Source organism: Lycium ferocissimum, chromosome 10, assembly GCF_029784015.1.
Source record: "Lycium ferocissimum isolate CSIRO_LF1 chromosome 10, AGI_CSIRO_Lferr_CH_V1, whole genome shotgun sequence".
Classification (NCBI taxonomy): domain Eukaryota; kingdom Viridiplantae; phylum Streptophyta; class Magnoliopsida; order Solanales; family Solanaceae; genus Lycium; species Lycium ferocissimum.
The window spans coordinates 29,308,463-29,333,871 of NC_081351.1; the positions used below are offsets into that span (position 1 = coordinate 29,308,463).

General features: G+C 35.9%; 2 protein-coding genes and 1 long non-coding RNA gene across 15 annotated transcripts; all 3 read left to right on the forward strand.

The window, feature by feature from the left end:
• Window positions 1–636: 636 nt before the first annotated feature.
• On the forward strand, window positions 637–4,549 carry LOC132033242 (uncharacterized). 9 transcript variants are annotated; one of them, XM_059423156.1, is made up of 7 exons: window positions 2,651–2,792; window positions 2,883–3,216; window positions 3,291–3,369; window positions 3,445–3,574; window positions 3,658–3,815; window positions 3,901–4,024; window positions 4,348–4,549. In XM_059423156.1, the coding sequence occupies exons 2-7, from the start codon at window positions 3,153–3,155 to the stop codon at window positions 4,531–4,533; spliced, it is 741 nt and encodes a 246-aa protein (XP_059279139.1). In that variant the 5' UTR covers window positions 2,651–2,792; window positions 2,883–3,152; the 3' UTR covers window positions 4,534–4,549. The 9 variants fall into 9 exon arrangements, 5 of the variants coding, with proteins under 5 accessions (XP_059279142.1, XP_059279139.1, XP_059279138.1 ...); XM_059423155.1 differs by having other exon boundaries at window positions 2,651–3,216; XM_059423158.1 differs by having other exon boundaries at window positions 2,651–3,216; window positions 4,381–4,549.
• Window positions 4,550–4,555: 6 nt separating this feature from the next.
• Window positions 4,556–8,725, forward strand: LOC132033244 (uncharacterized). 2 transcript variants are annotated; one of them, XR_009408685.1, is made up of 3 exons: window positions 4,556–4,618; window positions 4,654–4,833; window positions 8,215–8,725. It is a non-coding gene; the product is annotated as an uncharacterized LOC132033244 (long non-coding RNA). The 2 variants fall into 2 exon arrangements; XR_009408684.1 differs by lacking the exon at window positions 8,215–8,725 and adding an exon at window positions 7,604–8,005.
• Window positions 8,726–13,626: 4,901 nt separating this feature from the next.
• LOC132033245 (protein ESSENTIAL FOR POTEXVIRUS ACCUMULATION 1) lies at window positions 13,627–25,245 on the forward strand. Of its 4 annotated transcripts, none has more exons than XM_059423163.1 (10): window positions 13,627–13,794; window positions 18,105–18,193; window positions 18,379–19,308; window positions 19,417–19,537; window positions 19,654–19,713; window positions 20,428–21,198; window positions 21,349–23,863; window positions 23,986–24,179; window positions 24,288–24,347; window positions 24,606–25,245. In XM_059423163.1, the coding sequence occupies exons 1-10, from the start codon at window positions 13,740–13,742 to the stop codon at window positions 24,980–24,982; spliced, it is 5,172 nt and encodes a 1,723-aa protein (XP_059279146.1). In that variant the 5' UTR covers window positions 13,627–13,739; the 3' UTR covers window positions 24,983–25,245. The 4 variants fall into 4 exon arrangements, with proteins under 4 accessions (XP_059279146.1, XP_059279145.1, XP_059279143.1 ...); XM_059423162.1 differs by lacking the exon at window positions 13,627–13,794 and adding an exon at window positions 16,680–16,816 and having other exon boundaries at window positions 20,434–21,198; XM_059423160.1 differs by lacking the exon at window positions 13,627–13,794 and adding an exon at window positions 16,688–16,816.
• The last annotated feature ends 164 nt before the right edge of the window (window positions 25,246–25,409 follow it).

The following is a 25,409-nucleotide window of genomic DNA, read 5'->3' on the forward strand; positions in this document are numbered from 1 at the left end:
TAGTGATAAAATTATAAAATTGGAGATACATGAGATATACGCCCGTAGATCCATGAGACTTACGCCCCATGTCTCGGGGCTTACGCCTCACCCCGTCTTTGCGTAAAACGCCTCGCCTCGCGCCCCCGCCTCTTAAAACACTGGTTGTAGCTATGTTTCGAATACACAAACTGTAGCAACGTTTTCTAATTACCCTCTAAATTATACCTATTTATAAAATTTTCTCATTTTGTTTTTCACAAGTGTCAAGATATTCATATTGGAGCCCTATTAAATTTAAATTCTCTAATCTCTACTTATATATATACACACTATATTAGAAACGGGAGTTGGAGGACCAACAGGGGTATATCGGTAAATACAAATAGTATTTTTCAAGGAGAATTTTGTATTTACATCTTTCATTCCTTTATTTTTTCACTCAGAAGTTCCTTCCGTTGAACTCTTCCTGCTTCATGATCTCTTTCTTCCTTTCTTCATATATCATAATCATAATATAGTTCTAACCCAAAAATATAATACTACTTAATTCCCAAAATCAAGGAAAGTCCAGTGAAAATCATCCTCGTGTGTTCAAGATAAAGGGTCAGGTACTCAATTTTGCAAGACAGCACCTTTTTGTTTAAATTGGTAGAGATAGCACCTTTTTTTTATATTTAGCCAATTGATTTTGTGTCTGTTTAGTTTGGTTCCTTCTTGCAATGGAAAGATTATGAACTTGGGGAGTTTCAGAAAGGTTATGAACTTGCAAGATAGCACCTTTTTTTATTGTTAGAGATGGCACCTTTTTTATGTTATCCAATAAAGATGTTGTGTCTGTTTAGTTTGCATCCTTCTTGCAGTTTCTTGATTTAGTGTTGGAAAGTTCTGATTTAGTGAGAAAAAACAATAAAAGGGAAAAGGAAATAAAAAGACAAAAGAATAGATGGAAAGATTATGAACATGTGGAGTTTCAGAGAGATGATACTTTGTACTCATTTCCTTAAAATAATTTAGGATTTTACAATTAGATTTTAAGAACTTGTAATGTTTGTGTGGGGGAGAGGTATGTAGAGAGTTTGGCTTGAGAAGTAAAGCAAAAAGAAGGTCCATTGGAGAGTGCCGAGCAGCGTGGGAAGAGAGAACGTTTGTGTTAGTTATCAGATAGCCGATCTCCTTAGCTACACCTACAATTGTATTTCTGTTTGAAAACAAATTTGAAAGATCCTTTAGTTGTTCATTTAGGTCTTTCATGAAAAGAACTTAATAAAACTTCCACTGAGTCAATAGCTCCTTTAAGTACATAACAGGAACTTACATGATGTAATTGAAAGTTAACATTCATTTTTAGGTGCTTAATAAATCAATCATTGCTATTCACTTGATTGCTTGCTCTTCTTTGGATGAACCTGGATATAAGAGGAATGTAGGAATTTTTTAACCAACACATGCTTTGTTTCAGGTGATGGTAGAAAGATAGTATTTTGATACGACAACTATAGAGGTCACCTACTTGTGTTTGTAGCGCCCCGACATCTATTTGTCACTGTTATTTATAAAATTACTTTTTACCTATTAAAAAACCTTCTCTTTATACATTATTTAATGTGTTCCTTATCCTGTATCACTTGGTTCTCTCTTTTTGATCAGAGGTCCAATTTAACTGCTTCTTCAAACCTATGTGTTGCCACAAATAGTTTTATGTTGAAATATCTTACATAGAACTATCTAATGCTACTTCATGCTACGATGTATCTACGAGTAGATTCTTCGAGTCATTTATGTATAATTTAGCAACTCATGATGCTCCATTTTGACAATATTATCGATCATATCGTGCAAAGTATTAAAATAAAGATACTTTTTTTTTTTTTTGTTAACGAAACGTAAATAGTGAAGTTGATACACTTAACAGGAACTTGCCTTGACTATTTCTTGTGTGTGCCCTTTTTCAATAATTTGCAAGGTACTGAAAAGCAAATATGTACTGTACAAGTAGAATGTTACATCTTCTTGAGCATCCTTCTTTCGTTTTCTTCTTTTGGTTTTTTTTTTTTTTTTTGTGTGCAAGTTGTTTGAGTTGTGTTAACATTTGATGTCTTCCTTTTTTTGAGCCAATCGATGGTTTGGGATTGTGTATCTTTTGAGATACATGAATGGAAAGACTTTGTTTTTAACTTAGTAGATCATCCCTTTCACTAAAACATACACACATCTTGAATAAATTGATTCCTTGCAATTTGTGGCTTATATACCTGACAGTACTATTGTAAATAAAGTTATACAGTTGGCAGACACATGGCACCAAGATTAAACATCGATCAAATAACAACCGAGACGCCAGATTGGACTTCCAAAGTCCAAATCATTGACATGAGGCGTGAGCGAGAAAGTCCTGAGAAGAAAATCAAATTCCAAAATTTAATTTTGGAAGATGAAGAGGTAATTTTATCTATAGCATTATCATTTAATTTGCTTTATATGGTAGTATAATTTGCGTGCATTTGAGACATATACTGAACTCTACAGGAGCAACAAATTAGGGCCGTTGTGTATGGTGATGATATTGGCCATTATGCAGAGAAGCTTCAAATCTCGCAGACATATCTGATTTCCGCCGCAAGAGTTTGAGTTTCGCCCACTTTATACGGCAAACCAATACACAAGTTTTATTGCGTATTCGATAAAGAAACTATAATTGAACATATTAAGCCAACTGACGAGCATGAGAAACCACTCACCATCAACTAAGCTGAATATCACAACTTTGGATCACATTGCTCATATGACTCCTCATTCTTCTGTCGAAATTGGTATACCACTCCTACCAATTACTAGCATGATAAATTATATATGCTTATAGATGTACGCACTCATTATATTACCTTATATCTTACTAGCAGATAGACTAGGAGTCGTCCTACGTTGTGGCCCTCCAAAATATGCAGGTCTCAATCAAAACAGGTGCTGAGAGATTATTGTTTATTTAATCAGTAAGTACACCATTCATTTCAAATTATATGCCCTTATTTTCCTTCGGAAGTATATGCATATCCTTACGATAGATGCTTAAAAAATTAGTATTATATTCCCCACACTCTCAGGAAAAAACAGTTTCTACTCACTTTATGGGAAGACTTCGGGAAATTGAAGGGACTGAGCTCTAAGCTAAAATGGGAAAGGATGAAGAATTCCCAGTAATCCTCGGAAGGAATATAGGAATATCTTCTTTTCAGGGTATGCACATAGTCAAATATTTTACTTACATATTTTTATTTAATACAACATTACACATACATTGTGCCATACAGGTTTATCGCTGCAAATTAGATTCAACTCAACAATACACATAAATCCTGCTTACCCACAGGCGTTCGAGCTTATCAACTGGTACTGACTTATCAACTTTACTTTTTAACTTGCCCCTGAACAACATATTGAATACTTTATTTGGTGTGACAATAGGGCAAAAACAAACACACACATGCTTTCGAGTTATGCATCAGCCAACTTCTCTGCGACATCAACGTCTCTCTCAGTAACTCCCACTCAGCAGCAAGTTATCCCCATTGCAGAAATTTCAACACAAACTTCGGTAAGTGTTTCACTTATCTCTATGTGAATAGGTTTATTCATGAAACAGAATAATATACATCCACTTTTCATCTTCCTTGACAGATTGGAGTTTTCTATGTTCAGGCCGAAATGTTTATTTCAAATGACCTGCAGAAATTTTGTGTGCTTGAATGTTCAGGATACAAACAAAAAAAGCGCACGAAAGAAAGAAGAGAATTTGCATGCACAAAGTGTAATCGACAGACAACATTAGTGCCTCGGTATTACGTTTTCACCATACATATAAATTTCATTTCGACAAAATATAACATATGTGTACAAATATTAAACTCAATATGGTTGCAGGTGTACCTTCCAAATTGATCTCATTGATGGCAGAGATTCAATTACGACAGTAATTTCTGGAGATATAGCTGAGAAGATGCTTTCCATGATAGCAGAACATATATTTGAAATAACTTTGGTCAAGGTTGACCCTTATTTATATGTAGTACCATACTTCATACTCCCTCCGTTTCAATTTATATGAACCCATTTGACTAGGCACGACATTTAAGAAAGAGGGAAGACTTTTGAAACTTGTGGTTCAAAATAAGCCTTGAAAATTTGTGTGGCTGTAAATCATTCATAAAGTGAATTTGTTTCCAAATTAGGAAAGAGGTCATTCATTTTGGTACGGACTAAAAAGGAAATAGGTTCAAACAAATTGAAACAGAGGGAGTATGTGTTTTTGATTTGCTATTTCTCCAAAAATGAGCCACAACTAAATCGTTTCTGACTCTTCACTTGCAGAATCAACTCCTGCCCATTGACCATGTTCATAAGATGTTGTCGGTTAAACTGTTCCTAATTCAATTAAAAAAGTCATCCTGGAGAAGCTCAAACGACACACAAACAACTGTATCAATTCTGTCCTATGTAGAAAGGGAACCTATCTTTCCACCTAGCATTAATCAAAGGAACACCAAAAAAAAATGAAGCCTCTAAGTACAAGTGCGGTTCTGACTCTTCAAGCACAATGCTGAATAGTCAACCACACACACCAGCAAAAAAGCTATAAAAGGTCAGTCTACTCAAATACTTACAGTTTAATTGCAGGAACTGTTGTCCTTATTTTTGTGACTTTTGCTTACTACAACAGAGATTTTTGGAATCAAGTTTGTACAACTTTGTTCGGTAGGGAGGACTGATCATTGGGAACTAAAGAAGATGAAGTAACGAAGATGATATGCAGGTTATTCAGCGTTTTTTGGCAGCCTCAACATTGCACATTCACACGTAAGTAGATATGCAGCCTTCTGTTAAATTTTGTTGTGGTCTTTTCTTGAGATAGGACACAAAAATCCATATGTCCAACTTATCTTCTTGTTATGAGATGGTTTCTTACTTTCACCATTTCCAGTGCAATTTTTAATTTGGGTGGGGGTACCTTAAAATTTTATTAAAATCTTCAGCATCTTAAACAAGACTAAATGAGGGATTGATTGGCGTACACGACCATAACTGTTTGATGGTTAAGTAGGCTTAGAATTTAGCATGACTAACATAAATTAGTTGTTAACCTGAGAAAGAGCCAATCATGGTCACCGGGCTGCTGGCAGCACGAAAAATCAAACTGTAAAAGACATGCATAAAGAAAATTGGAGTTGAATACCAAAGGAGAAGAAAGAGAGAGAAAAGTAGATGTCTCGGGCTCGGCTGGATTCTAGATTTGTCTATGGATACGAAAAATAAAACGCGTATACTATGACGTGATCCTTTCTAATAGCTTTGCTTCTGTTAGAACACCAACTTTCCCTGCTGCGACTCTTTTACTTTGAGGCTTCTTCTACCAAAAAAATCCAACATACACTCACAAATTCTTTAAATCTTTCATGTATTCGTCGGTTACATTTTTAATTGTTTGAAGAATGTATTGAGAATTCATAAGGGAAATCTGATTAGTTTAGAATTAATGACTTATTGTTGTTGTTCTCTTATATAATAAAGGGAAAAGGAGAAAGGGGCTCAAAAGATTGAATTTTTATCACCTTTCATTTCATATCCTCTTGTGGAGTACAAAAAATACTAACCCCTTAATTACAAGTTAAAACTCTAAATGTACAAGCTTTGATGTGAGTTTTAAAATGTTTTTTGAATTCTTCATGTACATATTACATACATGTGTCACGTGATGTGTAGGAAAACAGCTAGAACACAACAATATAGTTGTTTAGAAGGGCAGGGAGTTTAATAAACCTTTTACAACAAGCTGGCACATTGAACCAACCATAGCAGCAATAGAGGAACTATCGGCACCACCAGAAAGTGGAAGCAGAAAACTAGATGCACCACTTCTTCTTAGATAATCACAAAGCCAACAAGCAGGTCCAAGTGCTATTTCCTCCTCGGGAGAGTGGTATCTAATCTAAAACAGAAAGCAGTTCACTAAGCAAACTTAATCAAGCAACTGAAGAATCCACTAGATATTACACTCAAAACAAATGGCTTAAAATGCAACAAAATTCAAAAGAAGACAGAACTAAATGTAGCATATAAAAAGCTGAAACATTAGGAACTTTGAAACGTTAAAGCAACAACTAGATGGATGTTTAAACCAGTCCTTTTCACTAGATGGGATGAACCCATATTTTATTTTGGCCAAGGTTGTGGAATAGACTTCAGATGAAAGCCTGGTAACTGAATATAATCATGTGATAAGTTTATTTAACGGTTTGCTACTATGGATTTTAGAATGTCCATTATCATTGTGATCTTTCGAGCTCAAATGTCTAAATTATGATATGGTTCATTACTTGCTATTTGAGGTTCAAACTCTATTGTGAAAAAAATTAAGCTTGCAGAGTCTATCTTTTAATTTTAAACTAATAACAATACGCAACAACGCTAATAGAGCAATTCAATTGGATACCTGAAGGCGAAATAAGTATAGTTATTTGGATATATTCTTTTCCGTCTTTAATCCGGACACTCCTATTCTTGAGAGCATCTGAACATGTGAAGTAACCATATATCCTTGAGTTTAGGATTTAGGGTCTCCTCTGCCCAATTGCCGCTTAGAAACAGTTAACCACCTGGTCACCCATTATCCAGTTGCTACAGATCTATGGTCTACAGTTCTTATCACTTTTAGGTATACAGTTGGTTGTGGCAAGCAATATCAAAAAAGTTTTTGTTAGTTGGAATTCTTGGCAAGTTGAGAAATCAATTAAGAAGACCTGGTCTATGGTCATGCTACAATTATAGCACATGTAATCTTGAGAATAAATGTTTAAAGGACATACCAGAATTGGTAGAGCAGATATGTCTAGATGAGCAACTAATTATTAGTTTATATTGCGTGCTAAAACCAGATATTTCACAATTCACATATTTGAATATAAAACTGTGGGTGAGTGGACTTGTAAGATAAGCCAACAGAGAATGGAAACTCAATTTCAGGGCAGTGACCATCTCTTGGGGATGAATCCCTTTACAATTACATGAGAAAAAACAGACTGAAAATGAAGTTATTTCTCTTCTTTGCTTGGGAAACTAATAGGTACTAGCCTTGCAAGTATATAAGGGTGGAAAGTTCAGAGTAAATGCTGAAATAGATTTACAGCGATAAGGTTTAAGTTAATGTAGTAGGTGATGGAGAACAAAAATAAGCCAACAAGGTTCACATGCCTTAGATTTTTTCATATAGTCTAACTAATAGTTTATCACAGATTTGCATACTTGGAAGAACTTTTTACGTAGAGAGATATTTTAACTGTTAGATCAGCTCCAAATTCATTGGAGCAGTTCCAAATTCAAGTCTTTTGTGGAGTGCTCGATGACTATGCAAATATGTTACCTTTATTAAACAAAGGTGTATGTTGAAGAGTGAATGTGAGTCTATAAAGAGATATTTGTCAATCCACTGGTGTGTTACTTGAGTTTTTCATCTCTCTTTTGTGTATAGAAAATAGATGACCTGCTCTGTGCTGTTGATAGTTCTCACTTTATTTTTTACAAGAATTGATACGGTTATCAAGTTTTAGTTTAATATTTCGACATGATGTAGCTATGCATGGTCCCAGGACAAAGACATGAGTACTTCAAAGTCTTTATCAAAACCTTTTGATAACTACAAATGCCTCATATTAAGTGACTCAGTATCGTGCATCTATGAAACTTCCATCAATGATCATCAAGAGCTGCTGCCTACTGGAAATCCAATTTCTGGCACAACAGGGATTAGAGAAGCAGCCGGGAAAAAATAGTTCCACTACAACCAAACGACAATAAGCTAATTTCTTTAATTCTTCAACAGTTCCCAACTGATTTGGAACTGAGATATAGTTGTTGATTGACTAAATTTGTGTATCATCTTTTGATGTCTAGATAAGGATATGTTCTTGTTTGTATTTTTCTCCTATCAAGTCGAACTTCGTAATAGCAGCAGTTTTTTATGAGATACAGTAGTTAAAACATAACTTAAAACAAGTATCACAAGATCTCAAAATGGACAAGTTTCCATCGCTTGATTTCAGTGTAGCAAAATTAGATTTGTTATTTGATTTATGAAATATGATAGATGTATCTTTGAAGTTATCTCTCTGTGATCTCTATTTATGCATTCCTCTGAATTTCAACTTCCTTAGTCAATGATTCGTGTTTTACCTTTTTTTCCAGGTACTTCAAAATACCTCCCTGCTATGTCGTTTTTGCAATAGCAAAGGTTGGCTACTAAGATTAGCAGATTGTAGCTCTTGCTCATATGCAGTGGAATGATAAATGAAGATGTACTTGAAGATTTTATAAGCTAAACAATGTACTTATCTTTCTGAAGTTATGCTAAACAATGTACTTATCTTAGCCATCAAAAATGTCTAGAATTTTGAAATGGACTATGCACCAAGGGTGTTTTATGATATGTCTGCAAGGTAAAATTAACTTTTTACCATAGTCTGTGCCTGTTTCTGCACTTGAGAAAAGAAGTTTGCTTCTTACTTTGTTTTTGAAGTTTTTGGTATATGTTTTCTCCTCTTCCTTTTTAATAGATAGAAATGTATTCACTAATGTAATTTACAGAAATGAACGTATACATCAGCCATCTTAAAAGTCTAACCAACTATGCGAACAAGTTGAGAATTCTTTTAAACACCTAAACTATATTACTGACAGTAGGGAGAGAATTATTGGATGTTCAACCTTCAATGATAAAAGAGACTCACAGGAAGTGACCAACCAAAATACGTTTGATAGACATTTCTTTTGAATAAGGTGTTGCATCAGTTGATAAATATTGAATTATCCCCTGGCCATCAACTGTTACATAAACAGCAACTGCGGAACGGGCCATGGCGCCATGCCCATCTAGTTACTTTATAACTCAGACAATTTCACATATGAGCCCTTGATGGACGAAGGAATACATATGTTACATACTGTATTACTTTAGCACAACTCTTATTGATTAGTGATGATTAATTTCGCTTTCCTTAATCAAAAAGTCTTTTTTCTTTAGTGTATGTATAGTATCAGCCTTTGGTCAATTTTTATTCAAGTTATTACTGGTTGGGTCATCCTTCTAGTCCATAGCAAATTGCAACAAAAAATTAGCATTGCGTGATGAATTTAAGTTGTGTTTATCTACTCAATATAAATTCTTTACAATATCAAATTAAATGAATCTATAACAATTAGTACAGCAGTATTTTTTAATTCTAAATTGATACAGTAACCTAGAAACAGATTCATCATATATTATAACTGGTTAGATTACATTAATAATATACCGGCCTTAAAACTCTTTAGTAATTTGACTATTGAACGAAAATGATTTTCGCACCCCAACTTTGCTTTAAAAATCAAAATTCCCTTCAAATTTGAACAATAGTCCTTCTCCCCCCTTTTATCTTAATTGATTTTTTTAAAATTCTAATTTTACCCTTACATTATCAACTTGTCTTTTTTCTTTTACTTCTCTAAAATCGTGATTTTTTATCTCTTTAATCTATGTAACAAATTTTCTATAAAAAATAAATATTATTTTCGAGACGGAAAAAGAAAAGTGAGAAAATTCTAGTGTGTTGAGGGGGAAATTTGATTTTTAAAGCAAAATTGGGGGGTGAAAATGATTTCACCCTTTAACAATTACTAAAGTATCGCGACCGAGAGAATAGTAGAGATTAGTTATCCCAGGATAACTTATCCTAGGATTAGATACACCCTCCCATAGGAATAAAATAACACTATAATTCCGGGATTAGTTATACCGTCATTTTATCTCAATCAAACATGGAATAAAGTCATCTCAAATATAATTCAAGGATTATTTATCATTATCCCTAATACCAAACGAGTCCGAAGAGATGTCTTTAACATGCGGAGATTGTTATTGGCAATATAGTCCGGGACTAAGAATTACGAAAGTCAATTCGATGAAATTACAATATAGTCCATGAGAAGAAGCTATGGCTATAAAAGCAGCACAACCCTTGACCCAAAGGCTTTGCCTCTTAGGAGAAGAATCACAATTTACACTGAACTTGCTAAAAAAAGTAAATAAACAAGAGGTAGAATTAATGTTTAGCTTCTGAAATGTACATATGTTAGTCCCTGCTTAGAGTACAATTACAATTACTTTTTGTACAATTTATTATTACTGTGTTCGTCCACATTAGGCTCATGTTCAATTTTCGTTGGAAAAAAAAAAATGAAACGTGATTCTCTTATGCGGGAAAAAAAGAAGCAGCAAAAAGCGTGATGAAATGAGCAAAATGCTTTGAAAATTTTCATTTAGTATCGTGACATATTGGTATTCTATACAATTAGCTTATTCAATGCTCATAAATACTTGTGGCTGCCAACAATACACGATTTCAAAGTTTAAATACGAAAAGAAATGAAATATAATAGAAAAATAGACATATACTGTATTTTTAGTAATGTGGCAAGAATATGGAATGGCGAATACTTCATTTATTAATTCTTAAAAGAACGTGAAAAAGTCAAGTAATGCAAGTAATATGGGACGGAGGAAATACTTCATTTATTAATTCTTAAAGAACGTGAAAAGTCAAAAGTGAACAAGTAAAAGTGCACTTTGAGGGAAATAAATATGTGTCGGAGAATTAAAATTAAAGTGCATACATGTATACATGAGAATAGCATAAATATTCAGCAAGAATGTGAAAAGTCAAAAGTGAACAAGTAAAAATGCACGGAGGAAATAAATATGTGTCGAGAATTAAAATTGAAGTGCATACGTGTATACATGAGAAGAGAATAAATATTCAAGATTATCTATATGTCCACGTGGAATTTATTAATTCTTAAAGAACGTGAAAAGTCAAAAGTGAATAAGTAAAAGTGCACGGAGGAAATAAATTTGTGTAGGAGAATTAAAATTGAACTGCATACGTCTATACAAGAGAAGTGAATAAATATTCAACAAGAACGTGAAAAGTCAAAAGTGAACAAGTAAAAGTGCACATAGAAATTAAATGTGTCGGATAATTAAAATTGAAGTGCATACGTCTATACATGAGAAAGAAATAAATATTAAATACTATAACATATGTCCACATGGGATAAAAAAGTTGTTGATTAAAATGCATGTGTTATATAACTTTTAGACAAACATTCATTACACGTACAATTTATAAAGCTTTTTAGACAAACAATGTTAACGTCAGACGCTCTCTTTCACGCTTATATATAATAGAAATAATATGTCATTCTATCTACGACCTCAATCAACGCGTAGAAGATAAATTCTATTCTCCATAAGAATTCGTCCCAGATTATCAAAATTTCGGAAATGAAAGGTTATTTTAAAGAAAAAAAGAAAGAGGCTATGACTAACGTGAGTGAGGGATGACACATGTCTATAAAGTCCAAAGTCTTTAAAAAAGAGCCCGTTTGGATTGGCTTATAAGTTGGTGAAAACAGTTTATAAGCTATTTTCAGCTTTTTAAGTGTTTAGCTGACCAGCTTAAAGCCATTTTATGCTTAAAATAAGTCCAAAAAAATTGAGGCCCGTTTGGCTTAACTTATCTAAAACAGCTTATAAGCCCAAAAAAATAAGTTGGCCTACCCCAACTTATTTTTTTTAGCTTATAAGCTGTTTTTTTTAAGCCCAACCAAACAGGCTCTTGTACTCATAGTCATTGCGTTTCAATTTATACTACATGCGTTCAATTGAGCACAAAATTTAAAATTTTATCGTCTAAAACAAATCGTATTTCATTATTAATAAAATGAAAAACATTTTTTAAATAAATTAATTACTCTCTCTGTCCCAATTTATGTGGTACCCTTAATTTGTCCCAGAAAGAATGTCACTTTTCTCTAATTAGAAAAAATTTGATTTTAAAATTTTCTTTTTGTCCTTAATAAATGATTTACATAAATATATCTAAGGTTTGTTTTAGACCATAAATTTCAAAAAATTTACGCTTTTTTTTAAATATTGCGTCAAATTTAATGGTAACACATAAATTGAGATGGACGCGAAGGAGTATGACTTTTAAAACAGATGATACTTAGAATATAAAAGCAGGGGTCAAACCCATGCTTCGTCGTCAGTCATCATTATTAAAAAAAAAAAAAATAGGTGGGCCCATACTAAAAACACCAAGCAATATTAAAAAAAAGAAAAAAAAGTGGACCCCACCATCTCCAAACTCATGTTAAAAAAAAAAAAAAAGTGAACCCCATATTAAAAAAATCAAGCAATATTAAAAAAAAAAAAGTGAACCCCATATTGAAAATAAAGCAATGTAAAAAAAAATATGCACCTCATATTAAAAAATTAAATAATATTCACGTAATTCCCAAAGTATACCCATTAAGTCAATAATGGTGGATTCATTGTCATATCAACCCATTAGTGGGAGCAAATAAAATTATTGTACAGCAAAAAACATGGACCCCATATTATTGCTTTTCTTCAAAAGGTTAAGTAGCCAAACCATACAATTTCTTTTCTTTTCATATATTATCCTTAGATCTAATCTAGATATTTAACTGTTGTATTTGTTATTCCGCCATATAATTTATTTGTTATGTTTACTAAAATAAATATATTTAAAATATTTATATTTTAAAATAAGATAAAATTTAATTACTTTTCCATTTTATTCTTACTCTAATAAATGTGAAAAGAGATTAATGTCATAAAAGAAAAAATAATATTAAATGGAGATCAAATAATTAATAAGGTAAATTAGTCAAATTATAATTCTAATTGACGTTTCCTTAAAAAAACGTGTAAAAGACAACGTAACAAGTAAAATGAGCTAAACCAAGAATATTTATCAAAAATTAAAAAATAGTAGTTCTTCATTTAAATAAAAAAAATCAAATTTCTACTTTGTTTCGTTTTAAACATGTAAAATTAATTTAATAATTTGAATTAGAATTATCCAAATCAAAATTTGATAAAAAATAATAAGTATTGTTTAGGTTCAATCTACATACATCAACAATAGAATATTTTACACCTTTAAATTAATCGAATTAAAATTCAAAGTATCAACTGATGCTTAAATATTGCTATTGTTTTATGTCAAAGAGAGGAAAATAGTTTCCTTTTAAACAAGTCTTCTCTTTTAAAAAGTATTAATAAATTTTTGCCAACTTTATATTCGTAACAAACACTAATATAATAAATTTTTTGATACGGAGCACAAACTACAATATTATATTAATCGTGTTTTGAACATATATATATATATATATATATATGCATAAAAACAGTGCAAACTTATGCATGTTTATTAACAATATAAAATATATATATATATTATCACTACCCAAATATAATTATATACACATAAATACACTATAATCTAAAGTGTTGCGCACAGGCACGCGCCGTCTAGTTTAAAACAGATGAAGAGAAAAACAGCACATAAAATACAAGCAAACTATATTTATTTTGGGCACCCAAAAAAAAGAAGAAGAAGAAAGAGACAATTAAGAAATATCCAAAAATTGAATTGAAGGTAATAATAATGATAGTTGGGAGGATATGGCTAACCTGCGCCGAAGGGTGACACGTCATTAAACGTAACCCGATGACCTTACCCTATATTCACCCCGCCTTAGTTTCTTCTTCTTTCTTCCCTCTCTCTCTCTCTATAGCAAGCAAGCAGTCAGTCAATCATAAAATTAGGGTTTCCATTTGAAGCGCTTTCTGATCATCAGCCATGGGTGACAAAACTCAATTTGATTCTCCCCTTAACCACCAGATCTCTTCCAAAGGTTTACCCTCACTTTTTTATTCTTATTTATTTCCACTTCAACAGTTCCTCTTTTTTGTGTTTATCTTATCTTATCATGACCAGCTGAATGTATGTTATGTTTTTGTTGCGGAAATGATAGATTAATTGTTAGATTTATGTGTGTTCGTTCACACTGTGGGTTTAGGGTTTCCAGACTACATAAATGCTGATGTTCGACTTCTCTTACTATATAGAAAATGTCACTCGTTTATAAAGTTGTGATTTTTATATCTTTAATTGAGCAAAACCTCAACAACAACCAACACTAAAGTATCACTCGGTTTTTGTGTTTGGGAGTACAGAAGTGCTGATGTTGGAGTTCGAAAACTATAGAGAATATCATTCTCGGTTTTACAGTTGTGATTTTTATATGTTTGAAAAATAATATAATATACTATTAGGGAGATTTTATCTTTTGTTTTGTTCGTACATTACTTTTTATCCTCAAAGAAATTGACTTTACAGTGGTAGCTGGTAATTTACTTGCCTTCAAATTCTTCAATAGATTCGTTCATTCTTTTTTCCTCTGTTTGTGTTTATCTAATCATAATAACAGGATGAATGTATGTTATGTTTCTGTTGCGAAGACGATAGATTGTTCGTTAATGTTGCTGTACTGTTGGTTTAGGATTTCGGGAGCACAGAAATGCTGATGTTCGAGTTCGAACACTATAGAAAATATCACTCTTGGTTTTAAAGTTGTGATTTTTATGTTTGACAATTACTAATTTACTGTAGGGAGATTTTTTTGTGTTTTTTTTTCCTACACAGGGTAGTCGCAGTTTTGATATATAGTCTATTGCCCTTTGATTCTTGCTACTATATGTTATTTCTTGTACTTCGATTATCTTATCTATCTGTGGTAGCTACTGCTTCCTTTTCTCAGACTGCTCTATCATGACTTGTTCATGACTTGTTCGCTTTCTTTAGTTTCATTTTCATTTTGCTTTGAACTGCTTGTGCTTATCTGACCTTTTCTTGTCGTGTTTTCTCTTGAGCCGAGGGTCTTCCGGAAACAGCCTCCCTATCTTTCGAGATAGGGGTAAGGTCTGCGTACACTTTACCCTCCCCAGACCCAGCATTGTGGGATTTCACTGGGTATGTTGTTGTTGTTGTTTTTTTTTCTCCTACACTTTTGTTCCTTTACTTTTATCTTCAAAGAATTTTATGTTTGATAAATTATACTCACTCCATCCCAAAATACTTTTGATGTTTTGCTTTACGAGAGTCAAGGCATAAAAACTCTGACCAACATTTTAACGTATACTTTTTCATTATATTGATATGAGAAGAATTGCAAATTATAGTATTTTTCGTATAGTTTTCGAATATCTAAGTTTTAATTTTGAAAAATTGAATTAATCTAATCCAATTTAGATTCAAAGAGAGTCATATTGACTCTCGAGAAGCAAAATGTGACAAGTATTTTGGGATGGAGAGAGTATACTATAGGGTGATTTTTTTGTGTGTTTTTCCCCTACACGTGTGTTCCTACATTACTTTTTTGATAAAGCCTACATTACTTTTTATCCTCAAAGAAATTGACTTTATGGTGGTAGCTGGTAATGCTGCTTATTCCGCGGCTAGTCTTGTGTTTGAGTGTTTTAATGGTTATCTTTTGATGATGTTGTAAGTTTTGGTTAGTTGCTCTGCATTGTCCAGATATGTTACATTCATGCTCCTGATACTTCTTTTAGATGTTGATTAGACTTGTTAGCTCAATGTTGGTTGTTGAGGTTTTTCTTTTTCGTGTTAGTTGTTGAGGTTGACTTTTTCTTTACTTACACTTGCTCAATTAAATCTACCAATTACGCTTAGACACATTATTTGTTGGGTACACATATGAATTAGCTATACCAATTCCACTCTATTCAGGTACAATTAATTTCAGCAGTAAAAATAATTTGATTCCTTAGACAATTAAGGGGTTCTCGAAAGCTAAAACTTTTCTAAATCTCACACGTATCATACATGAATATGCAAGTCTCTACTAGAATAAAATGGTTTTGGCAAACGCTGGATAAAAAGCAAGAAGAATAACGTAGCCTTAAACCCAACTAGCTAGATTCCACATATATGGAACCGTTGCTTCCATTTCATTTCGTTCTTAGTTGAGTCCACATTGATTCCATGAAGTCGTAGGTCCTTTGACAATTCCCTCTTTATGGTTTTTGGTCCGACTCTTTCTCTTTTTCTAATGATTGAGAAATCTGTCTGGGGCAAACCCTTAGGACCAACAGTAGCCGTCGGAACTCGGGATAGTGGGCTTGCTGTCTACCCTTCTCTACTTAAATACCATGTTTAGTTCGCATGACGCATGGCTCAAGTCTGTGACCTAAGTCACAAGTCCCTCATCCTTTGCAACTTGAACTAAGCCGCGGAGGCTAACCTGACTCTCTCTCTCTTTATAACCTTTGGCCCTCATATTGCCGTACCTAAGAACAATGCACATCTACATTGAACATTGTCAAATCATCTCAGAGGACTCTCCCTCATCTTATTCTACATGTGTGATACTTCTAAACTTTGTTGGACGTGATGATTCTAATCTTGTCCAATCTTGTATCACCATATATCCATCTTAATATATGTAATTTTTACAATTATCTATCTTGTGGATATAATAGCATTAGACACCCAAATATAACATTCCTGGTCTAGCAGCCATTTTGCAAACTAGTGTTGTTAAACACCTGCTTAAAGCGCATTTAAGCCCTGAAACTCTGTAAACCCCAAGTTGTGCTCTTTGCCTCGCTTAGTTGGGTTAGTGTAGGCATCAAGTTGCTAATTCATGTACATCTTCACCAATTTGTTCAATCTTTAGAGTGCAATACTAGACAATATATATATAAGGAACTGTGAAAGATTTGATGTTTTGTTGGGGGAGCGGGAGGAGGAGGAGAAGACGTAAGGCATGGAACGTGTTTCCTCTTGCGATGATGTGGGTGGTTTGATGAGAGAAACAGGAGAGCTTTTGAGGGGGCAGAGTCGAGCTTTAGTCAGTTGAGTAGCCTTCGGTCTCTTATTATCTTTTGGTGCACCCATAAAGTTCCTAGTTGTATAGAGAATCGTATTTTGTAGATTCTTTACCTTTTGGTATACCCCTTGTATACGGTCTGTTTTGTGGCCACGTTTATAAATGGAATTCCTTTACCTGATTATAATATATATATATATATATATATATATATATTAATCAGGTAAAGGTAGCCATTGAAAACCTAAAACTACATTTTTCACCTAAAACAGAAATAAAGATTATCTTTATTGAGTGACATTTTTTAACTGCATCTATGTTGCTTAATTATAGTTCTTCGATTCTCTTGCCAAATAATTATTGCTTGTCTACACAGTTACATATTCGTGTGTTATATTTTTATTTTCTGGTTTTTCTTTGATACTTTTCTTCGCTAAACCCGTGCTATGGTGCTTTTTTGCTTTTAACTATTCCGCTCGCCTTTCACGATACCTGTTAATTGGCTAATTTAATGGGTACAATTTCAAATGTTTATTCTCAAAGGAAGCTTAATGAAGTATGTGAGAAACTAACTACTTATTTATGGCAGATCTTGGATATGGTTACAACCATGTTAGACAAAGCTTCATGTTTCTTGCTAGCTACAGTGCTGATAGTTTGATTTGGATATGAAACTGGGAAAATGAATTTAGGCATGATTTAATTGGCCTTACCAAAAAGGAAAACCGAATGTGGTTTAGAAGTGAGTGAAGCAGAAATATTTAAGAACAAGCATATGCAAATGCTAAAATAAGCATTTGAACTGAGCTTTGCCTTTGATTTCAGATGTTGTCTAGGGATATCTTTTTGTAGTTATGAGAGATAGGAAGCGACTACTACTACTACTACATGTAAGTTAGGTATCCTTTGTTGCTGAAAGGTAAATTTAATTTATATAATCTACTGAATTTCTTGGTAATGCTTCAATTTTCATGGACCACTACTTAAATTGAAGGCGGGATCTTATTTCTTGAAGGTATCATTATTTGTCTAATTTTCATGCTTTTATCAGTCACAAGACTCCCAAATTCCCTGCGCTTGTAAATAATTTTGATGCGGACTCTTGGAGTTTCTATGAATGGAAGAAGTTTCATATAATAACTTATAGGGATTATGCGGAACCTCCTATATTTTGCTTATTAACGTAATCCAGTAAGCAGTAGCCTTTAATTTTTTACCTTTATGAAAAGGGTGTTTTGATTCCAATTTGTATTTGTCGTAGTGCATAAATTTATTGCTAAGTTATTTTTGTTTGTTCTTTTTGATACATGTAGATGTGCAAGGACCGAATGATTCCATTCCGCTTTCACCACAGTGGCTCCTTCCAAAGCCAGGGGAGAGTAAGGCTGGGATAGTTACCGGGGTACGTTCATTATTGCTTTGGATTTTCCTTGTTTAAACCCTGTTATGTTCTCACTTTTTGAGAAATATTTCAGAGTTAGGATATAAGCAGTTGAGGTTTTCTGCTTAAATAGTGTAGCGGTTCTTATTGAATTGTTAATTCCTAAATGAGTCAGATGTTTTCATCATCTCTGTGTTTAAATGCAGGACAACCATCTCAATACACATCCGGGTTATGCTATCCGTTCAGAGTTAGTGAAATTTCCAGGGATGGGTGACGATATGCATGATAATCAAAGGAAGAAAGATGTTTTTAGGCCATCCGTGCTTGATATGGAATCAGGCCGGCGGGATCGCTGGCGTGATGAAGAAAGGGACACCAATTCTGCTGTTCGAAGGGACCGCTGGAGGGAGGGAGATAAGGAGATTGGTGATGGCCGCAAGGTGGATCGCTGGTCTGACTCTTCTGGCAGACATCATGGAGAAGCACGACGTGTTCCAGGTGAAAGATGGACTGATTCTGGAAATAGGGAAAGCAATAACGATCAGCGTCGAGAGAGCAAATGGAATACGCGTTGGGGGCCTGATGAGAAGAAAGCTGATTGGGGACCTGATGAGAAGGACGCTGATGGTGTGCGTGAGAAATGGAGCAACCCTAGCAAAGATGCTGAGATGCATCTTGAAAAGGGGTCTCCAGGTCTTGCCTATCATGGAAAGGATGAGAGAGAGGGTGACCACTATCGGCCATGGAGATCTACGTCTCACGGCCGAGGAAGGTCAGAACCTACTCATCAGGCTTTGACACCAAACAAACAGGTTCCTACATTTTCTCATGGCCGGGGACGTGATGATGGAGCAACTGCTACTTTTTCTCTTGGTAGGGGTCGTGGTCTCTCTGGAGGGAGCCCCATGAATAAGGGCTCTCCTCATGTGCAGTCATTCCGGGCATTCTCAGAGAAATCTGAAAGTGTTTCCTCTCCTTTACGATATAGTCGGATAAAAATGCTTGATGTGTATAGAGTGACAGACATGCAGTCCTGTAGCAACTTTTCAGATGGGATTGTGCAAGTTCCTTCACTTACACAAGATGAACCTTTGGAACCTCTCGCATTATGTGCACCCAGTCCCGAGGAATTGGTAACTTTCAGTGAGATTGAAACTAATAAGTATTTTACTTAGTTGAAATGGATTTTAATCTGATGTTCAATTAGTTTAAGTGAAGTAACTGCTCAAATTTATGTATAGGCTATCTTGAAGGGAATTGATAAGGGGGATGTTCTGAGTAGTGGAGCTCCGCAGATCTCTAAAGATGGAACATTAGGTCGAAACTCAACTGAACATACGCAGCCAAGGCGCAGCAAACTAGGTACTTCTAATCGTTAGATCAGCTTTTGGGTATCTCTGAATCTGGATTAATTAAGCTCTCAAATTAGTATGTTTTGTGCTATGGTTTTGATTGCCATCATTTCTTCAAATGTTCAGGTAGCAGAGAAGATTTATCGCTTGATGATTCAAGAGAAGAAAGTACTGACAATGCCAAAGGTGGTTATTCCAATCACCCAGAAGGCTTTTCTTTCGAAAAGCTACATTTTTAGGGGTCCAGTTCTAAATCTGAGATTAAGCAGGGTTTTGAGAGATTTTCTGATCCCAAATTAGTCGTTGAAGTGATTCTGTATTTTTCTTTTCTAATTGCACTGATATGTGTTACTTGAGCCGAGTGTCTTTCGGAAACAGCCTCTCTACCTCCACGACGTAGGGGTAAGGTCTGTGTACACTCTACCCTCCGCAGAACCCACCTGCGGGATACACTGAGTATGTTGTTGTAAATTAGGTGTTGAAGGTATATTTTTGTGGATACCTGTGTACGTTGTTGTTGTAAATTAGGTGTTGAAGGTATATTTTTGTGGATACCTGTGTCTCTTGATGTACTGTGCAGTTCATCCGGATGCAATCAATTACAGATCTTAAATGTTACTAAGGTTTGATGAAATAGGCTTACTTTTTCTTCAGTTGAATCATAATTACAAGTATCTAGATTTGAGTATCGTGTCGTAGAAAAAAATTCTTGTTAAAATTTCGAGATCCAAGTACATAAGCTAGTCTGTTGATTATACATAGCTTTCAGTAAGCAGAGTTGTCTTCCGAGGGAGTTGCTTTTGAATTATGGTGATACTGTTAAAGAGATCTATCAATTATGCTTTTTTATCTGTAATTGGGTTTCGGTAGATTGTCATAACTTACTATTTTGATGTTCAGTTTCAGTGGAAGACGTTATTCCTCATAGAGAAAGGGATCCAAGCACACCAGGACACTCACCTGTTCCCCATGGTGGCGTATGGCGATCCTCTTCTATTGGTGCACGTTCACAACTGGCGGCTAATGATGCTAGAGAAATGCCAACTGATATCAGGTCAAGAGCATCTGACATGGGATGGCTACAGAACCAGAAGGATAAGAATTCAGAGCGGGAAAGAGATCTTGCAGATCCTTCTTATGCCAAAAATGAAGGATCTAAATGGCAGTTTGGAGATGATCCTATTCTCAAAAGGCAATTATCTGCGGCCATGGACAAAGAGTTGGAGATGAGGAAATATTCACAGTCATCTCCGGAGGACCTAGTTTTATATTACAAAGATCCACAAGGTGCAATTCAAGGTCCTTTCTCAGGTAGCGATATTATTGGATGGTTTGAGGCTGGATATTTTGGTATAGATTTGCTAGTTCGGTTAGCTGCTGCACCGCATGATTCACCATTTTATCTGCTGGGGGATGTTATGCCCCACTTGCGTGCTAAGGCTCGGCCACCACCTGGATTTGGAGCACCAAAGCCAAATGCAGATGCTCCAGGGGGGTTGGACGTGAGCAGCTTCACAAAACTTCATGCAGCTTCAACTGAGATTGATATGCTAAAGAGTGAACTGAATTACAAGCATAGTTCAACAACTGCGGCTGAGAATAGATTTTTGGAGTCACTGATGGCTGGCAAAGTGGGCCATGCACCGCTTGACCAGTTCGCTCAGTCTGAAGGTTGGTTTGAATTTGATTTTTCAGTAGCTTTTCCGATTTTTTTTTGATTGTTGGTCTATGCTCATATTTTTGTATCAACCGAAGCTTCAAAAATTAGAAAGATGTGCATTGATATTCAATTGATAATTTGTGATTGCTTTTCTTGCTCAGCAGGCATTGCTGCTTATGGTGCTAATAATATCGGTGCTGTTCCTCCTATTGGAGCTGAAAGTGGAGATAATCTGTATCTCTTGGCTAAAAAGATGTCTCTTGAGAGACAGAGATCTCTGCCAAAGCCCTTTCATCAGGATCCTTTGCCTCATTCACAACTGCCTTCAATGGCTGAAAATCTTCGCCAGCAACCCCATAATCAGAATGTTGATTTGATGTCTCTACTTCAGGGCGTACCAGACAGATCAGCTGGTATTAGTAGTGGCATTAGTGGATGGTCTAATTTCCCAGTCCAAGGGGGATTAGAACCGCTTCAGGAAAGGATGGAGATGCATCAAGGTCAGAGTATGCCCCCTCAATCTGCATTTGGAATGCAACAACAGAGGCTACACCCGCAGAATCCACCTATGACCAACTTACTAGGTGCCATGGATAACACTTCCAGCATTTTGGCTACTGAGAAGCTACTTTCATCTGGAGTTCAAGATCCACAGCTGTTAAATCTATTGCAGCAACAGTACTTGCTGCAGCTACAATCTCAGGCTGCACAAGGACCACAGCAATTGTCATTGTTAGACAAGTTGTTGATGCTCAAGCAGCAGCAGCAGAAACAGGAGGAACAGCAACTAATATTGCGCCAGCAGCAGCAATTGCTCTCTCAGGTACTTTCAGATCAGCATCCTCATCAGCGATTTGGTGAACAACATTTTGGCAAGTTGCCAACCCCTGGCATATCTGCAGGAAATGCTTCTGTGGATCCCACTCGTTTCCTACCTTCACATAATTTGTTTCCAATGAATACACAAGTACAACTTCCAGTTATGGAAGAAGCTCACGCCTCAAACTTTGTCTTGCCCTCGAGCATTTCTCAGGATGTCACCCAAATAGGTAATTCTGAGACTGCATCGTTGCACTTGCCACATCAATTTTTTGGAAATTCTTCCAATCAGAGGAGTTGCGGTTTAGTGGAACAAATTGATGATATTCAACAAAAGGTCCCAAGGATGGCAACAGGCATGGTCGACCCATCATTACATACAGAATTTGTCAGCAAACATCGCCTAGAGGATGGCTCAGAAAACAACGAACCTCCAGCCGTCACCACTTCTGAAATTGCCTCTCATTTTCCACATGTTCAGCAAGTAGAAAAGTCCGGTATACCACCACCACCACCAGCTGTCAATAATGACTTGCATCAGAAGGACAAAGCTGAATCACCACCAGCTGCAGTTCCCTCAGAACCACAAGTTGAAGGACATCTACACGATGGGCTCTCTGTAACTAAGGAACTGAAAAGTGTTGAAACACGGGAAGTTAAAAAATCATCTGAAAAGAAGTCGAAGAAGCAAAAGTCCAATAAGGGCCAAACTTCGGACTTAGCGAAGGGAGCTTCTAAGTCACAGCCATCAAAGTCCTTGCAGTCTGATGCTGTGATTGCTTCTGACACTCAATCTGTGTCAGTTGACAAAGCTACAGCTGTAGGTGCAGAAAGAAGAGATAGCAAACCTGAAGTAGCTATTGCTGATGTTGTGGATGAATATCCAGAGCATAAACCACCTGTTTCACAGTTAATCAGCCAAGTACAGTCTGGACAGCGAGCTTGGAAACCTGCTCCTGGTTTCAAGCCAAAGTCATTGTTGGAAATTCAAGAGGAAGAGCAGCGGAGAGCACAAGCAGAAATAGCTATTACAGACGTTGCCACATCTCTCAGCTCCTTGAGTGTGTCTACTCCGTGGGCTGGGGTTGTTACTAATTCAGATCATAAATTAGTGAGAGAGCCCCTGCAAGATGCTGCCAACAGTGATTTGAATGTGAACAATTCAGATGTTTCTCTCAACCAGAAGAGTAAGAAAAGTCAATTGCATGATGTACTGGCTGAAAACACTTTGGCCAAGTCAGGCGCAAGAGAGAGAGACTTTCCTGAAATGACATCTATTCCATCTTATGTATCTGTCAATGATGATGACAACTTCATTGAAGCTAAAGACACTAAAAAGAGCCGCAAAAGATCTGCAAAATCTAAGGGTGCGGGGGCGAAGGGCTCCGTGCCCAGTGCTGTTTCTGAGGTCTCTGTTGGATCAAGTCCTATTGACAAAGTCAAAAGCTCGCGTCAGGTACAACCAGAGGAAGTATTACCTGCTATACCATCTGGTCCTTCGCTAGGAGATTTTGTTGTTTGGAAGGGTGAGTCGGCAAGTTCTGCTCCTATTCCTGCTCCAGCATGGTCTACTGACTCGGGAAAACTCTCAAAACCCACATCCTTACGTGACATCCTAAAGGAACAAGAAAAGAAGGGCTCTTCTGGACAGCAGCATATACCAGTGCCAACACAGAAATCTGTGCCAAACCCGCCTGCCAGAGTGGGTGGTCCATCATGGTCTGCCACTGGTTCATCTCCCGCCAAGGCTGCATCTCCTATTCAGATTAACTCACAAGCTGGCGCTACTTCAAAAAATAAAGTGGAGGACGATCTGTTCTGGGGTCCAATAGATCATCCCAAGCAAGAGGCAAAGCAGTACGACCATTTCCTCCCTCCCTCTCTATCGCTCTTCTCCCACCTGCTTCCTTTCTCCCTTTTTCTTTGTTGGTTTCTTTTGTTGAGAAATCCCTTCTCTTTGTTGGTTGTAATGCCTGCAGGTCTGACTATCCTCAGCTTGGAAGTCAAGGCAATTGGGGAAGCAAGACCACACCAGTGAAAGGAAATCCTGGCGGTTCATTGAGCAGGCAAAAGTCTGTTAGTGGTAAGCCTGCAGAGCGTGTACTAACCGCATCTCCTGCATCAGCGCACTCCTCCCAGAAAGGGAAGAAGGATGCTCTAACAAAGCATTCAGGTAACCTGGTTCTGAAGAACTAATAAAGATCTGATGTAAACTGTTGCTTCTCAGTAGAAAAAAATTGAAGGAGAAAAAGTTTTAACACAATTTGCTTCACTGTTTCAGAAGCAATGGATTTCAGAGAATGGTGTGAGAATGAATGTGATAGGCTCATTGGTACAAGAGGTATATTTATAGAACTGCAACTTGCAATGGATTTAGATATCTCTGGTTCTGGAATACATTATCACTCCACCATATATTTTGAACTTGACATTGTAAATTTATGATTTGTAATAGTGAAATTTCTTGGATCTTTCACTTTATTCTTTCATTGATATGGCTCCTTAAATCTAACATGTAGAACAACCTAAGAATATAAAACGACATAGAACTTACTGATGGTTTGTCTGATGTGTTCCCAATTTTTTCTTCTTCATTCAGATACCAGCTTTCTGGAGTTCTGTTTCAAGCAATCCAAGTCAGAGGCTGAAATGCTTCTGATAGAGAATCTTGGCTCTTATGATCCTGATCATGAGTTCATTGACAAGTTCCTCAACTACAAAGACTTTTTGCCTACTGATGTCTTTGACATGGCCTTTCAGGGTCGCAATGACCGGAGGAAGGTCACTGGTGCAAGTGCCAGAGATGTGGCTTCTGACAGTGTTGGCTTTGACCAGGGTTCAAGTGCTCAGGATTGGGCCACAAAAGGAGGAAAGAAGAAGGGTAAGAAGGGGAAGAAGGTTAACCTTTCAGAGTTGGGCTTCAATGTGGTTAGTAACCGGATAATGATGGGTGAGATTCAGACTCTGGAAGATTAGGTAGAACGAGGGACAGTACATACTTTGTGTTGAGAATGTTTGTAAATGCTTTAGGATTATCCAGCAACAGAAGCAGTACTATTTAATCTGCTCAAAGCAATTTTTGTGATACTATTTCTGACTTTAGGTCTTCTAAATCAGATTCAATCAGGGATTAAACCTAGAGCTTTTTTTCGTGTTTGTCCTCCACCCAAAACGTTTTGTAATACTGAACATTGTAATGCATCCTGAGAGAGATGCTTTAGCTGATGTGGGTTCATTAATCTCCTTGCATTGTAGTTTCCAGTTTATTTTCATGTTCTAGTCAAAAGTTATTGATTGTACCGCTCTCTTGGGGTTTTACATCCTACGCACATATGAGCCGGTTTTATATCCAATTATTTTGCAGGACTATTAGAAGGTTCATGCAAGAAATTTATTCTGCCTT